The 16,276-nt window shown below is 36.6% G+C and overlaps 1 protein-coding gene across 1 annotated transcript; it reads left to right on the top strand.

Moving 5' to 3' along the window:
- Window positions 1-13,784: 13,784 nt before the first annotated feature.
- Window positions 13,785-16,030, top strand: LOC134755177 (uncharacterized). Its single transcript, XM_063691684.1, has 2 exons — window positions 13,785-14,638; window positions 14,936-16,030. The coding sequence occupies exons 1-2, from the start codon at window positions 13,838-13,840 to the stop codon at window positions 15,338-15,340; spliced, it is 1,206 nt and encodes a 401-aa protein (XP_063547754.1). The 5' UTR covers window positions 13,785-13,837; the 3' UTR covers window positions 15,341-16,030.
- The last annotated feature ends 246 nt before the right edge of the window (window positions 16,031-16,276 follow it).

Here is a 16,276-nt window from a genome sequence, read left to right as displayed (position 1 = left end):
GTATTGCTTTAAGGCAATGGGTCCCATACAGACATTTTGATCCTCAAAATAAACCTGATTGACTGATACCATGTCAACTACCCTATTGTGAGCTTAATGCTTAAATAAGAAAGTCAATAGGTACGCTGTAATATGCCGTGCAATTTTTTTAATTTTTTCCACCCGGGTACAGAAGTGACCTTTTTCTAAAATGTGTTTGACCCATAAACTCTTCTTATTTAGAAAGTACGGCAGTACGAAGTACTAAGAACTGTCCACTGTGCAATCGACCCAAACTCTTCTTGTTTCATTCCCCCACTTTTTCGATTGTGTTTCTAGCAAAATAGTTACAATGAATATGGTCAAGGGGTATTGAGAGCAATCTCCAGCTTCCAGGCCGGCGAGCGGGCCGTTGTTTAACGGGAACGTAAAAGACGTTTTCCCGGCTCGCTATTGGAAAACAGTGATTGTAGTTTACAGTCACTGGCAAGCTCTTGGAATTTACTAAAAAGTTGTTACAAAATATTGTTGTTAATTAAAAACAAAAAAATATATTTATCCGTACTAATACCAAATAAAAGAAAAGGTTTAGGTCGTCCTACCAGAAGGTTAAGGAGTTGGCAGAGGACCGGACGAGTTGGAGATGGAGAAGGGCCTTTATGCTTTATTGCAATAAGGACCTTTTTATCAAAATTTCTATTGGAATTTCAGATGGAAAGGACCTCTGGAAAGTCACATTTAGGCTTAGTTTATGCTGCCTCTCCCGATATACAGCTCGTGTAACAGAAAGTTAAGAGTCCTTAAAACAGATTACCGCTAAAGGTTAATACATTCCCTCACCTATGTAAATCCTACCCCTACATTCTGGTCTAGATCACCAGCAACCTAGATACTTACAGAATACGGTTGCCAAAAATTTGAATAGCAATATTAAGGAGTTTCTTATGCTCGATAGAAAAGTCGGGAATATATATTATGTCTAAAACGCACCATTAAAATTTTGTAATTATTTTGCACAAAAGCTATTTACTTAAAAATTGCTTCTAAAGAAGGGTAATTTTATTTTTGATGAAATACATCTATGACTTATTTTTGTTAAAAGTTAAAATTAATAAACTAAACAACAATTTAAAACAATAATAGGTAATGTATCAGCGAGCTGCAACCTGAAATCGCGGCGCCTTAACAAAAACACAGCAACCTTGTGTATGGTCTCGAGAGCTCTTTGTCACCGGAGCCCTTGAGCATGTCGTGAGTATGTCGTGTCGCTAGACGGCGTTGACACCACTTCATTCTAATTTTAAAATGTCTGGCCTACTGCTCGAAAAGATTTAAAAAAATCAGACAAATCAAGAGAGTTAACCCAGCGACAATATACCCGCGGGCTTAGCACGGTAGCATATTCATCACGTGTCACCATGCCTGTCACGTTCTAACAAGTATGTAAGTGCGAAAGTGACAGGCATAGTGACAGGTGATAAAAATGCAACCATGCTGACACCGCTGGACGAAACTCTCAGTACATTTTATGGAGTAAGGTAAAACCATCCGCTCGCAAAGCAGAAAATTCCACACTGCCTCTATCCAGGCTTGATTCTCGAAAATATATTTGGCAAACATTTACCTTCCATATTATGTGCTATTATGGCAAGCCAATTTCGTCACTAAAAAAGGTGGCTCATTAAAAAAAACCGGCCAAGTGCGAGTCGGACTCTCGCACCGAGGGTTCCGTACTTTTTAGTATTTGTTGTTATAGCGGCAACAGAAATACATCATCTGTGAAAATTTCAACTGTCTAGCTATCACGGTTCATGAAATACAGCCTGGTGACAGACAGACAGACAGACGGCGGAGTCTTAATAATAGGGTCCCGTTTTTACCCTTTGGGTACGGAACCCTAAAAAACCGGCTAAGTGCGAGTCGGACTCCCGCACGAAGGGTTCTGTACCATCACAGAAAAAAAACGGCGAAAAAATCATGTTTGTTGTATGGGAGCCCCACTTAAATATTTATTTTATTCTGTTTTTAGTATTTGTTGTATAGCGGCAACAGCTCAACGAGGGAGAGGAGTGTTAGGGTCGGCAACGCGCATGTAACTCCTCTGGAGTTGCAGGCGTACATAGGCTACGGAGACTGCTTAACATCAGGCGGGCCGTATGCTTGTTTGCCACCGACGTAGTATATATATATATTTAAAAAAAAAAAAAAAAAAAAAAAAAAAAAAAAAAAAAAAAAAAAAAAAAAAAAAAAACAGAAATACATCATCTGTGAAAATTTCAACTGTTTAGCTATCACGGTTCATGAGATACAGCCTTGTGACAGACAGACGGACAGACGGATAGCGTAACGTGACGTACGCTACGTGTACGTGACGTGTGAAAAAAAAATTACATGTAAAAGTGCCCCTGTGGCCTATTTGCTGAATAAATGTTTGATGTTGATGTTTGACGCGTTTGCTTTATGTCTCATTTTGTATGGGATTTTAAGTTTCCAAAACGTACCGCTTGGCGCGCTGTTCAAAATCCCATACAAAACGAGACTTAACGCAAACGCGTACGTCACGTCACGCTATCGAATGAAATTTACACTAGGGGTTCTGGTACATTGTTTACGGCGAATCAGCAGCGGTATCATGGTCGCATTTTTATCACTTGTCATGTCATGCGTCACTTTCGCACTTACATACTTGTTAGAACGTGACAGGTATAATGACAGATGATAAAAGACCTACCATCTAAGCCCTACTGGACAAACAAAGTATTTTGCATAAACGGAGCGCCGGGTATACGGGTATACATTTGTTATTAGGTACCTTTTGATATGTTTTAACGCGATTCATTCTCCGAATAATTAACATAATGATTCATCTATCAAAATTTTATTAAAGAAAGTAAGTTATTTATATATTGTACTATAAGAAATACGAGTATAATACTATTTTGTTATAAAAATATAAGATTTATACTTATTTAATTTTATAATCCAGCTCGCTTGCCATCCTTGGGCGGGGTCGGAATGGGGTTGATAGTATAAGTAGGTTAAATAGTACTTGTATTAGTAATGTGATTATTTTTTAGAGTCAGTTTTAGTGTCTCTGTTTTTATTTATTTGTTTTAGATTTTATCAAGTTCTACCATATATTTTTAGTTTAAAGATTTTGTATTCGATTGCGAAATAAATTTATTACCAATTACCTTCCCATACAAACGGAATTTCGTTCTCATTTTAAAACTACGTGTTGGATTGTAATGAAACTTTGCACATACAATAACATGAGCTATATCTAGGTCTGTAATTTGTTTATATAGCTCCAGTTTATAAAACAAACGAGTTTTACTATGGTATCTGAAGCTACATAAACTAATTACTGACATAGATAAACCTTATCCTATTCTAAGTACAAAGTTTTAGAGCAAACTAGCTACTGGTTTTAAAATGAGAGCGTAACTACGTTTGTATGGAGAACCGAGCTTGCCGGTTAAAATCGTAGTTTTGTTATTTATACGTCACGTGACCAAAAACGCCGACCACCATTTTTTCTCGTGAGTGACGTCACTATAGCGGAAATAATTAAGTGTTAAACTAACAACAACAGTGAAAAGTTTGCATTGCACATTTCACGTTTTTTTTATTACTGCACTTCTGTTAGATATGACGTCTCTTAAGCAGGGCCCGTACATGGCATGCCGTTGATGGAAAAATTATGTAATTTAACATACAGGGAGTGGTTATTAGAACACTACAGTGTCTGATCCGCTACTTTTGATGTTAAATGTACAACTTTAAATAAAATATTTAGTCCATAGGTCTGGGCTCTCATATACTGTGAAGTTAGTCGTTTGTTTTGATAAGTGATCGGGCTAAACGCGTCAAACTTCTTAACTTCCGAACTCCAAATATTCCGCACTCTCAGCACGTGACTTGAGAATATTACAAACTTTTAATAATTCTGCCCCAGTTCGGATTAGCGGGCCGACAGACCGTTAAATGAAAAATGATAAAAGAGATGATGAATGCCTTGAGAGTCTCGGGGAGAAAGCTATCACAAATACGCTGTGTTTTAAAGCTCGCCTCTTCTTGTTTAAATAATAGGTACTGGAAGCGAGCAAAAGCAAAGTTACAGCAAATTATGAATTATATTTTCATGTTTAAAATCGTCACATAAGTGGAGATCAAACATCTGATAAGAGCAAGTATTTAATTTAAGTCACTTCATGTAAATCATTTACATAAAATAATTTACTGTGATGATGATGTTATGTAACCGGTACCTACATAATATATTTATGTAGGTTCTCTAAATTATGTGCCCTTTTATAACAAAATTCGACTACTCATATCTTTCGACTATTAGTCAGAAAATTCAGAAGTCGGACTCGCCCACCGAGGGTTCCGTAGTTTTTAGTATTTGTTATAGCAACAGAAATACATCATCTGTGAAAATTTCAACTGTCTAGCTATCATGGTTCATGAGATACAGCCTGGTGACAGATAGACAGACAGACAGAAAGACAGACAGGCGGAGGGACAGAGGTCTTAGTAATAGGGCACCGTTTTTACCCTTTGGGTACGGATCCCTAAAACTGAGAAAATTCATAAAAACGACATTAAAATGTGTTGTTTTAAACACAATATCCAAAACGTGCCCTCTATTCCCTCGGGTCTAAGGTTGTTGCTCGGCGTTAAATAAATAAACAACTTCAACTTCCATATTTCATACCCTAATTGTTAAAAAAAGACGGGTAGCTTATCTCGCCGCGATTTACTGTCGCGCCAATCATGTGGTAGGCCTACAGTTTTGTCATATTTGTGTGAAGAGTTGTAGACGATGCGTTAACGTCTTGATCATCAGTGTAGACGATTTGGAAGAACCTACATATGTATGTGTTACATATGTTTTTTTACGTTATAGGTACCTACATACTTCCTTCAAATAAATTCGTAAAAAGGACTCACTTACATTTATAAATTAATAATAAATAAATAAATATTAAGGGACATCTTACACACATCAACTTGGGTGCTAGGCGACAATCTAGGTACAAATATTTGTGTTCATCACACAAATAAATGCTCTTACCGGGATTCGAACCCCGCACCATCGGCTTCACAGGCAGAGGGTCACTACCCACTAGGCCAAACCGGTCGTCGGTATCCTGCCTTTTCGCCGAAAATTTTATTGCCGAAGTTCACTTGCATAAGTTTCATTTGGCCGAATAACTTTTACCAAATAATTATTTCGCAACCATTTCATTTCCCAACCCCATAGTTGGGATTTGAAAATGACGTACTAGGTTGAGTTGGGTTAGGTTGGATTATGTAATGTTGGGAAATGAAATTCGGCCAAATGAGACTTCTGCGAAAAGTTGGTTGGTAAGTGAAATTCGGCAATACAATTTTCGGCGAAAAGGCAGAGAACCCCGGTCATCAGATCAAGAAATAGAAATAGTTTAAGTTAGGACCCATGAAACTCTAGTTCTAAACAACTCGATACCAACCAGTACAGCAGTAGGTATTTATTAAGTATTCAGGACCGTTCATGACCGGGCAAAGTGGACGGGCATTAGCGATGAGAGTTCCGGACTTTGAGATTGCTAGGAAGCCAATATTTGACCTGATATTAAAAAAAAATTTATAATGCTTATTAGGGTGTGTTTTGCGTGAAAGCTTATAAAAGCCTCTTGGACTCCCGAAATTTAAGGATTTTCTAAGACAATGTTGTTAGGGACGAGGGTGGAATGCATCTAATTAAGTACCCACACTTGTAATATGTAGGTATGTGAGTGACTGTTTGTACACAGAAATAGTTGAATGTCACTTAGTCTTTAATATCATGTGCGCTGTAGACTGTAAATATCATACAAGGTCAATAAACATAAAATATCTTAGAACAAGTCAAGGGCAAAAACGGAATGTAGCAAATGGGATATGGAAATACAACAACCAAGTACGAATACGTTGGAAATTAGTTTAATTAGGGCAGTGCACGCCGACGCTTCTCGTAAGGCATTGAATACGTTCGTGCAAGAATAGTGAGTAACTTATATGAGAATACATAATAATACACATAAAGAACCTAAATAAAATATAATACAGGTTTTCTCTAGCAGATTTCGATTCTGTCTCACCACTTAATAACCTTAACTAGGTAAGTATTTATACGCTAAGTTTTAGAATATTACCTAACATACAGTCAGCAGCAGAAGTTGCTAAGCGGGCGAGGTGTTCAAAATTACCTTGACACGCTCTTATTCTCTTAACAATAAAGTCTCGTCTAGATCATTTTGAACACCTGGCCCGCTTAGCAGTTTCTGCTGCTGACTGTATGTTAGGTAATATTCTAAACTGTACATGATATACACTTAGCAACTCATTGAATAATTGATAAGGTACTGCAATAAATTCGAAGTCCATACTTATTTTCCAATGTCACTTACAATTTTATTTAGGGTTGTTGATACATGATGAATTTTATAACTAAATTTAGTTAAATAGATAGAAAATGAGCAATTTTTCACAATAAATTGGAAACTTAATCGATATATTGGAATAGTAAAAAAAAATAGACCTCAACGTTTTTATTTAACATTTGCACTGGCAAATATCAATTTAAACGTCAAACTTCTATGAAATTATGACGTATAAATAACACTGTGTGTGCTATACAATCAACATCGTTGCGGACTTGTCTTGGTTTAACTCTACCCTACTAGTATTATGCTTAGTGAAGCAGTATTACTAAGGGTATAGTATAATGTATTGAAATGATAGACCCCAAAATATTCATTCAGTTGAATCAGCTTTTACGACAGAATGGCTGTTAGGTGATTTTATCGTTCGCATCAATGATCCTAATCTACCTAAACCACGATTCCAATATTATTTATAGAGTGAGTATAAAAAAGTAGATATTCTGAGTAAGTCTAAGCTCTGTACATGTACTTTTTCGAGGTAACTCGCTCGCTAGGGAACGAATATTACATTGCAACGTCATGTTGTGAATATTGAGGTACCTAATATAAAATGTATTGAGGTACCTACCTTTAACCAACTTACGTCTTGGTAACAATTCTGAAATTCTTTACTTGGAAATTCGTCTACTATGCTAAAGCTTCTATTCGAGTTTATAACTTTGGTTGCTGAATATTTCATGTGATTATTTAAGAATATGAGGGACTGAGATTAAATTAATGTTATCTGAATCTTACCCTAAGTTAGTTACTATATATAAGCTCCTAAATCTAGACCCATAAACTATGATTGTAAATTGTAATACATTAATTGGCAAACAAAATATAGACATCTTGGGTATTATTAAATTTAATAACTCTCGGGTTATCAAGCGTTAATAGTTACGTATTTAGGCAAACCAAAATTCAAAGGTGAAGGCCGCATTTCAAATTGTAGTATTCATAATTAATTGCTACATAAGCGGCGCACAGGTTAGCGGCGGTGATTGCTTAGGTGAATAATATAACGATGTAGGTATAAAACAATGGCACACAACATTATCTATTCAAATTCTATAAATGATTGTTAATCTTACCCCGCGCAGCTCGCATAACGAACGTAAGAAATAAATCGGTATGTATATCAGAATCAAAATCTTTACAGTGAAAACAACTTGTCCTGAAAATATCAATAAAAATTTTAAGTCATCTCTACGAATTAGGCATTTAAGTCGAAGAAGCTTCAAGCATCTAACAAGCTTAAAAAACCCGATATTTGACAAGAAACAGTCGTATCTTATAACATTTCTAGTCTTACAATCTCTAAACTAAGGTTCGCCTTAATATGAGCCAAACCACAAGGCTAATGTGAGCTCTATCTAGCGGTGACTGGCCACAGATCTCATACTAGATGGCGCATACAGATTATTTTTGATACGACTATATATTTTAAGGGTAGTTAGTAATTAGTATAGACCTTAATGAACAAACTTTCACATGGATTTTATAAAAAAATACAACTTGTTTTCTCCTTAGGAAATAATTTAGCAGGCAATGTATCACTACTTTGTTTTTAGGGTTCCGTACCCAAAGGGTAAAAACGAGACCCTATTACTAAGACTCTGCTGTCCGTCTGTCCGTCTGTCACCAGGCTGTATCTCATGAACCGTGATAGCTAGACAGTTGAAATTTTCACAGATGATGTATTTCTGTTGCCGCTATAACAACAAATACTAAAAACGTCAGGACCAAAGAGCTGGCAGCTTCCTCGCTCAACGAATAAACGTTGCGATTTGGCGAGGAAATGCTGCCAGTATCTTTGGCACTATGCCCCAGGCAGGGGCCATAATGTTTCATTATGCGGAATCTATGGAGATAACCCATGTTGCTGGCATATTTACCCCTAGGGATTCCCACTTGCTACAGTAAATGATGACTAAGAACGGTCCGGTCCGAGGCTTCCGGTACATCGGCCGACGTCTGATCGGTGTTCACATGATGCATTCTAAAGAAAAACCGGCCAAGTGCGAGTCGGACTCGCGCACCGAGGGTTCCGTCCTTTTTAATATTTGTTGTTATAGCGGCAACAGAAATACATCATCTGTGAAAATTTCAAGTGTCTAGCGGTTCATGAGATACAGCCTGGTGACAGACAGACAGACGGACAGACGGACAGCGGAGTCTTAGTAATAGGGTTCCGTTTTTACCCTTTGGGTACGGAACCCTAATAAATTGTCGGAAGTCTCGGGCCAGACCCGGAGAGTTATAAGGTAAGTTATCCTCAATTCTGCCCAGCAGTCGTAATCCATCATATGATCGAATCCAAAATCAAACTCTAAATCAGTTATAAGAATCAGAATAGGCTCCCGTCCGGATTTTGAAATTTATAGCGGCAGAGTACAGTAAATAATTGGATCAGTCTTTAAAAAAAACCCTATAGTCGGACCACGTTAACTCTGCACACATTTTGCAATGACAGTGTTGGATTGCCACAATAAACATGTATTCATAGACATTTGTAAAAACAGGTTAGTGCCGAGTTATACAACAACTTTTCTTTCCCAACACAATGTACCTACTATAACTATGAAATAATATTAAAATAAAAACCCCTACGGATTTTTTTTTGGCATATAGCGTACGCTATATCCATTTTGGGCCAAAAAATATCTTACATCATTTTGGAAAACAGCTGATAGTCTTAAAACTGCTGGATCGATTTCAATGAAATATAGCTAAGAATCACCGCAAGGAAACTCGCTTTCACGTAAAACCGTACCTAAATCGGTCTTTCCGTAGGAGAGACGATGACACAGACAGACACACAGACAGACAGACATTGGCGTCAAACATATACATATGTAGTGCATAATTGTTTTCCTTCGTATTTTCTCGGAAACGTTCGTATTTGTCATGCTACTTCTATCAACGTCAGTACTTTTTGTACCGAGACTGACTGAACTAGCAAGACAAGTTAGTACGTTTCCGTGAAAATACGATGGAAAATAATTATGCACTACATCTGTACCAAACATCCATCTTTTTGCGTCGTCGGAAGGTAAAATGGGGTATCTATTACAGCGCAATCTCTCTCAAAATCCGAACACTGAATACCCGCTCTCCTTGACTCGCCCATAATATTTTCACAGATGATAATTGATCAGACATTGAGTTTGCTAACCAAGCCGTGAAAGTAAACTCCGAATAATCTTTAGCTGTTTTGACTGCTTTAACAATTATTTGTAAATTTTCGGGTTTGAAAGTAGCAATTTTTGGTATTGGATTTAAATGTTCGTGACATTATTTTATGTAAGTATATGATATATCTATAGTATAAGTACCTATTGTGCACCACAACACTCGTATACAGATATAAAGTGGAGTACAGACAAATAATGTAAACAAACGGCTTGCCAGACTTTTTATAGCAGCAGAAGTATTTTATTGTAATATTTTTGGTGGGATCTATTCTTCTGAGACTCCTTGTATAAATTTGTACATATTCTACGTCTATATTTCAAACCAAGGGTTCCAAATTCAAAAACAAAGCAACTGTTTCCGGGTCTCAGGAGACTATAGACAACTATTGTTGTGTGTGTAGCCGCTCTTTGCAATAATTGAATACAACCATCAAGTAACAAATTAGGCTTCTACATGAGTGCGGTAGGAACAACAAACGTTACAAAGTAAACCAAACTCGCGAAACCGTACCAAAGGCTCGAAATTAGTCCAAACTTGTTGCACCAAACCTCGAGGCAGTTTACTTGGCATTGTCGCGGCAAACAGGTTTCAAGGTTACGCCCGGGGAAATTATTCGGGTTTGCTTTTTGATCTTGCTGGTTCCGTGTCTTAAATGGTACAAATTGGAATGAGCATATCTCAGGGTTAATGCTAGTTATTGGCCGCTACATAGTAATTTTCCACTCTTAACAATAAGGCTTCAATTGGCTTGTTTCTTTTTGATTTATTAGGAGTGGCCAATTACTATATGAGTCACCCTATTTAGTAAGTTCACACTTAAACTTTGAACTGAAAATATGTTTTCCTATTACGTTCTTAGCTTCAATTTGAGCGAACTCATAAACAGAATTATTCGAAGAACAAACTAAGTATTTATATATGGACGAAGTAGGGACTAATCTAAAGACAAACTCTATTCTTGTTTAGCGAAGTCACTTATTCTAATACCCGTCTACGGATAAAGAGTTACGGTACTTCAGATTTCGGTTCTTCAGAAAGAGAGAGAGAGATACAAAATATTCAAAGATAAGATAAACATTAAATTATAAACTTAATAATACATACTTAATATTAAATTTCATTTCAATGTTTGAGGAGTTCTCTAAGGTTCCTCATGGATCAATTTTTTGAAATAAGTAGAGGTAGGTATTGGCTTCTTTAAGAACTGTAATAACTGATGTTTGCAGGAAACATATTTTTCACCACACGAGCAGAGCTGTCTCAGATACTCAAAGGGTCTCTCGATTGTACAAAAACGGATGAGAAAGATGCATTTTATCCACATGTGTAGCAAAGTAGTCAAATTCAAATGTTGAGTGTTTCCTTATGTTGGCTGGTAGAACTGACTTTTAAATGATGACTTTGATTGATAAATATTCTAATAATAATTATATTTATTCATTCATTTTCATCCCATTTATCCCATTCGTTGGTGTGGTGAAAAATGTTGTGTTTCACTAAGTGGCAAAATTTGTTTAACCCTCATGGCTTGAAATCCTCGCAACGCTCAAGATTCCACTTTTGGAACCACTCGCTACGCCCGTTGTTCAATTTCGGAATTTTTCACTTGCTCGGGTATCAATATTAGCACGAGAGGTTAAAAAGCAACTTTGCCCCCTTGTAAAACAAATAATTATTATCTGTCAGCTATTTACTTACAACACATTTGCTTATCTAGTTTAAATAGTTGACGCTACATCAGACCTAACTTATTTATGGCATGTTGTCAGTTGTCATAGTGAGCACGAAGAGATGATTTCGAAATACTTATGAATGGCATCTACTACAACTTGGTCATATATTTGACAGATTTAGACCCAAATACAAACGAGTCATGCAATTTTTATAATAACTTTATTTTTACAACAATTAGGGGCTAACAAAACATGTAATTAGAAAAAAAAACTAAAAAAAAATCAGGCTTCTGAATCAAACACCCGTCTTGAAGTAGGCCCTACTTCAAGACGGGTGTTTGATTCAGAAGCCTGATTTTTTTTTAGTTTTTTTTTAATCCAAAAATTTACTGAAACATTGTGCATAGAGAAGGGATGGCCCATCCCTTCTCTATGCACAATGTTTCAGTAAATTTTTTACACATGTGACATCCGATGCATCGTAGTTGGCTCGGTAACTTCTGAAGAAGTTCAACACCATCTTGACTTAAATTTGGCACCATTGAAGAAAGTTTTCGGCGCCTTCCGTCGGGTTTTTTAATGCCTACACTTCAAATACAACCGGACAATACTTCGTCGAAACTGGAGCTGGTCCATTTTGTCATCAGAAGCTAGACTTAGTCATAAGCGAAACTGAACACACAGCGAGACACAGAGTGATAAAAGACTACAAATTAATATGGTAACTGAGTGACTGCTGCTCCAAGTGAGCACTTTATAATATTTCAAAACTTTGTTCCGATAACGGTATTGAACCGGAAGAAAGTATAATGGAAGGATGCAAAAATCGCCATTTTCCCACGGCCGTTTCACCGACAGCTGAGCAATAAAACAACTACTCCATTATAGATATATTATACTTAGCGCCACTTGCACCATCTCACTTACCCGGGGTGAACCGGTTAAACCGTTAACCCAGTGTAAAATTGTACTGGTACTTACTTTAAATAGGAAATAAAGGACATATCGAAACTATAACGATATGTCTGTCCGTATATCGCAGCCAGTATCCGAAAAATTATATGCACCTTACATTTGAAAGAAATTTACGTTTGGTGTGTTTTGTAAGTACTTACTTTCCACGTTGACTATGAAACTCAAAAAAAAAGGATTTTAAGTCAAAAAATAATACGTAATATGTTTCAATATTTTCTAAAATCGATGCCATAACTTTAAAACATTTATGAGACTGCGTAAAAAATACATAGTTCTGTTCCTCAATTTGTAAGCTTTCCAGAATAATTGTATTTTTTTTATTAAATAATGGCAAATTGACATACTTATATCGGAGCGGCCAACGTATTCAGAAATATCTGAACAAATCACCCAAAAACTTTATTCACGGAACACTTATGACTTATGGTCTTGCAAATCGGTTAAATGCGTTTTTCTCAGAGACCGTTTGACGTAGGTAGATAGCAAAAATGTTTTCCCCTCACTAGCTCGGAAAGCCGTCTTTTATCCTTTAAAACAAGCGGGGAAAAACGCATTTTATCCACTAGTGGGGAAAGTAATTTGACCTTGGATGGAGCGTGTTTAAGTAGCTTTTGACAGATAACAAAACGTAAAACGCTCATAATAATGGTTCGTTCGATATTAATTATCATTAAATAAATGGTTTGAAAATTTAATAAAAAATACCAAATTTAGCTTTATTTAATTATTTTAAGTCATAAACCTTAACTTCCATAAAAAACATTTTTTTTTAAATGATGTTGAATGTAATTCTGAACGCACAAGTTGAGTCGATGCAATTTCAAAACGCATTGTCAGAAGTCAGAAATGTCAACAATGTCAACAAAAATTTTCTCGCCGACTCCGACACGTAAAAATACACAACTTCCAGAGTTTTCTGCTATAATATCGTATTATCGTAAAAAAATTAGTAAGTCCATTGATGAAGATGATCTAACGCGTGTGGATGTTGCACTTTCCTCGCTATAGTGAGGGGAAAAGTTTTGTGTTACTCACGGGTGCAAATGTATTTTACTTCTCGTGTGTTGAAACCATTCGCTACGCTCAGGATTCTATTTTAGAACCACTCGCTTCGCTCGTGGTTCAACTATAGAATCCTTTCGCTTGCTCGTGTTTCAATTCCACACTCGCGGGTAAAATACAACTTTGCACCCTTGTATAACAAATAACTATTTTTTTTTGCAATATACGATTGCTATTTTAGACGCACACCCGAGAGGACATACATCTAAAGGTACTGAATTGATATAGGGCTTTAGTGCCGAGTGTAGGTAGTAGTTTTTCATAGCTATCTGTAGAATGTTCGTTAAATAAATATTGATGTCTTTATCTATTATTTATATGCATCTTAAGGTGATTGTAATTTGCTATTATCTATTATGTTACCTTGTGTCATATGACCACACTCAGTTTACTCTTGCCAAGATAACAAAGCTAAACAAACGAGTTAATAGCCTCAACAGGAACAAGTACGCTATTTAATCGGAATAAACACAATTAAGTGAAACAGTACGGGTAACAATGGAAACTAAAAGCACCTATGAGCTCGGAAGGAGGGTGATCGATATTTTCAACAGCAAAGGGTTCTCCGATGTTAATATCCAGTTCGAAACGGGACCCAAGAAAGGTGACGGGATTATTGGTGAAATATTTCACGCCATCATCAGTGCGGTGAACAAGGATGGAGTCCCGCGGGAGTTGGAAACGGTCATCAAGTGCGCCCCCACCAATCTAACCTTTCGCGAGACCATGCCAGTAAGAAACAACTTTCTTAGAGAAATTTTGTATTACAACAAAATCGTACCAATATTCGATAACCTGCAGGATCAATTCGAGTTATGTGTGCCGGAGGAAATAAGATGCGTTTTCCCTAAATGTTATGGAGTTTGTGACGACTTCACACAGGAAATGTTAATCCTCGAAGACCTAACTAAGAAAGGATTCTGTGTGGCGCCTATACAGAGTGTAGACTACGACCATGCTGTAATCATGCTCCAAACTATGGCAAAGCTGCATGCTTTGTCTTTCATTTACGAACTACGCTACCCGAAAAGATTTAGAGAAATGGCGAACCAAATAAGTGGACACTTGTGTACGCCATCACACGGAGAAGAATTCACTAACAAATGTCTGATCCAACATGGAGAAAACACTATGGCACAATTCACAAATGTCATTACAGACGAATCATTGCGGAAACGATTTGAGACAGTCGCGGGAACCAATTCGTTTAAAAAACATATTGAACTTTCGAAAGCTGGACAAACTATGGTCATTCTACACGGTGATAACTGGCATAATAACCACATGTTCAAATATAAGGTAAGACCTATTTATACAGGACATACTTTGTACAATTACCTAAACCTTTTTTTAATTACCGTCTTAAACTCCGACAACACTTGTGATGAACAAGCGAACAAAATGTTAATCTCATCAAATCTGATATGTACCCTGGAAAGGTTCTACGAGTATACATAATTATTAATTAATATTAACGTAGATGATTCGTAGATCTCCTCCCACAAATCCTTTAGACTATCAGTATCCGTCCGTCCGGCAATGTAAAACGTTTTCGACAATCAAAGCCTTGATTATAGTACTTATTCTTTGTTTTAGAACGGCAAACCAGTAGAAGGAATACCAATAGACTTCCAGTGGTCAAGATACGGCTCGATAGCTCACGATTTCATGTATTTATTTTTAACTGATTCCGGGGATTTGCGAAGAAATAATTTCCACCAGCTGGTTGACATATACTACGCAGAACTGAAAGGCTTTCTGGCTCTCTGTGGGTATGACGTTAACAAGTTTTGCTCCTACGAACAATTCAAAGAGGAACTGAAAAATCAGGTGTTGGTAAGCATTGTCGTATACATGTTTTCTGCACCTTTTTTCAAAAATCCCGAGGTTACTCTCCCTGAAAGGTTCTCGTCCCCTGCAACATACTACGCTGTGACTGAAGAATATAAACAAACTGTCAATAACATGGTCACTGATTGGGCAAATTTGGGATTCTTTTAAACTTTCATTCGAATAATATTTTTAATGTAAATTAATATTTGGGGAAAACCTTACACAAATCGATCTAGCCTCAAACTAAGCAAAGCTTGTCTATAGGTACATACTTATACAAGTTAAATAGAAGTTACTACCGTAAACACTAAGATGTACCTAAGTAGGCTATGCACTTAGTATGTAATTAACTAAGACTACCCATCTGTTTTAGGGGAGTCCCCTCTGCCAACAAACTGTCTTGCAGTTTGGCAGAATAATTAAATGTAAAATAGGGTTTATTTCGCCAGAATAATAGTAGATTGTTAACCAAGGGATGAAAGGCACTCATCCCCGCCGAGGTATTTTGGCGCTCGAACGCAGTGAGAGCGCCTATAGCCCGAGGCTGAAATGATGCCTTTCACCCGAGTTAAACACTCTACTTTTCATTTCGAATACGAGGAAAGTAAAATGCATGTGTTTTCTTTAAAACATGACTAAGTATATTTTTTTTTAGTATTTCTTAAGGGTACTTTCAGTTAACAATTTATGCAAAAGTATCGTTATTTATGGAACAGACAGTCAAATATCAGAATGGAAATTGTATAACAAAATCCATTTAAACTCAAATTTCAATTGCTTATCCTAAAAAAAATTAAAAAAATCGTACTTCGAACGTAAAATGCTCTAGTGCAGACACGTATCATTTTCTGGACACCTTTTAGAACAACAATGACCCCCTTTCAGAGCCTGAGAAATGAAAATGTTTTTTTTTATGTGATCTTATCTAAGATTTTATAAAATAAATAGTTCAAATTATGAAAATATGTAATTATTTTTGTAGGCTAGTGGCCTCCAAAGATGAACGACTCCCAGAAGATGAACGTTTGGCTTTAAATAGAAATAATTAAATCCAATTAACAACGTCAGTCAGGCGTTATTTCTACGTCGATAAGGGCCACTTGC

The sequence above is a fragment of the Cydia strobilella genome, chromosome Z (genome assembly GCF_947568885.1).
Source record: "Cydia strobilella chromosome Z, ilCydStro3.1, whole genome shotgun sequence".
In the NCBI taxonomy this organism is placed as follows: Eukaryota; Metazoa; Arthropoda; class Insecta; order Lepidoptera; family Tortricidae; genus Cydia; species Cydia strobilella.
The sequence above is the reverse complement of the archived record's forward strand: the minus strand, read 5'-3'. Positions and strand labels throughout refer to the sequence as shown.

Excerpts from the sequence above, each read along its gene's own strand:
- LOC134755177 (XM_063691684.1), top strand. The coding sequence starts at position 13,838 with ATGGAAACTAAAAGCACCTATGAGCTCGGAAGGAGGGTGATCGATATT. Across the intron at positions 14,639-14,935 it reads ACCACATGTTCAAATATAAG|AACGGCAAACCAGTAGAAGG; the intron begins GTAAGACCTATT and ends TCTTTGTTTTAG.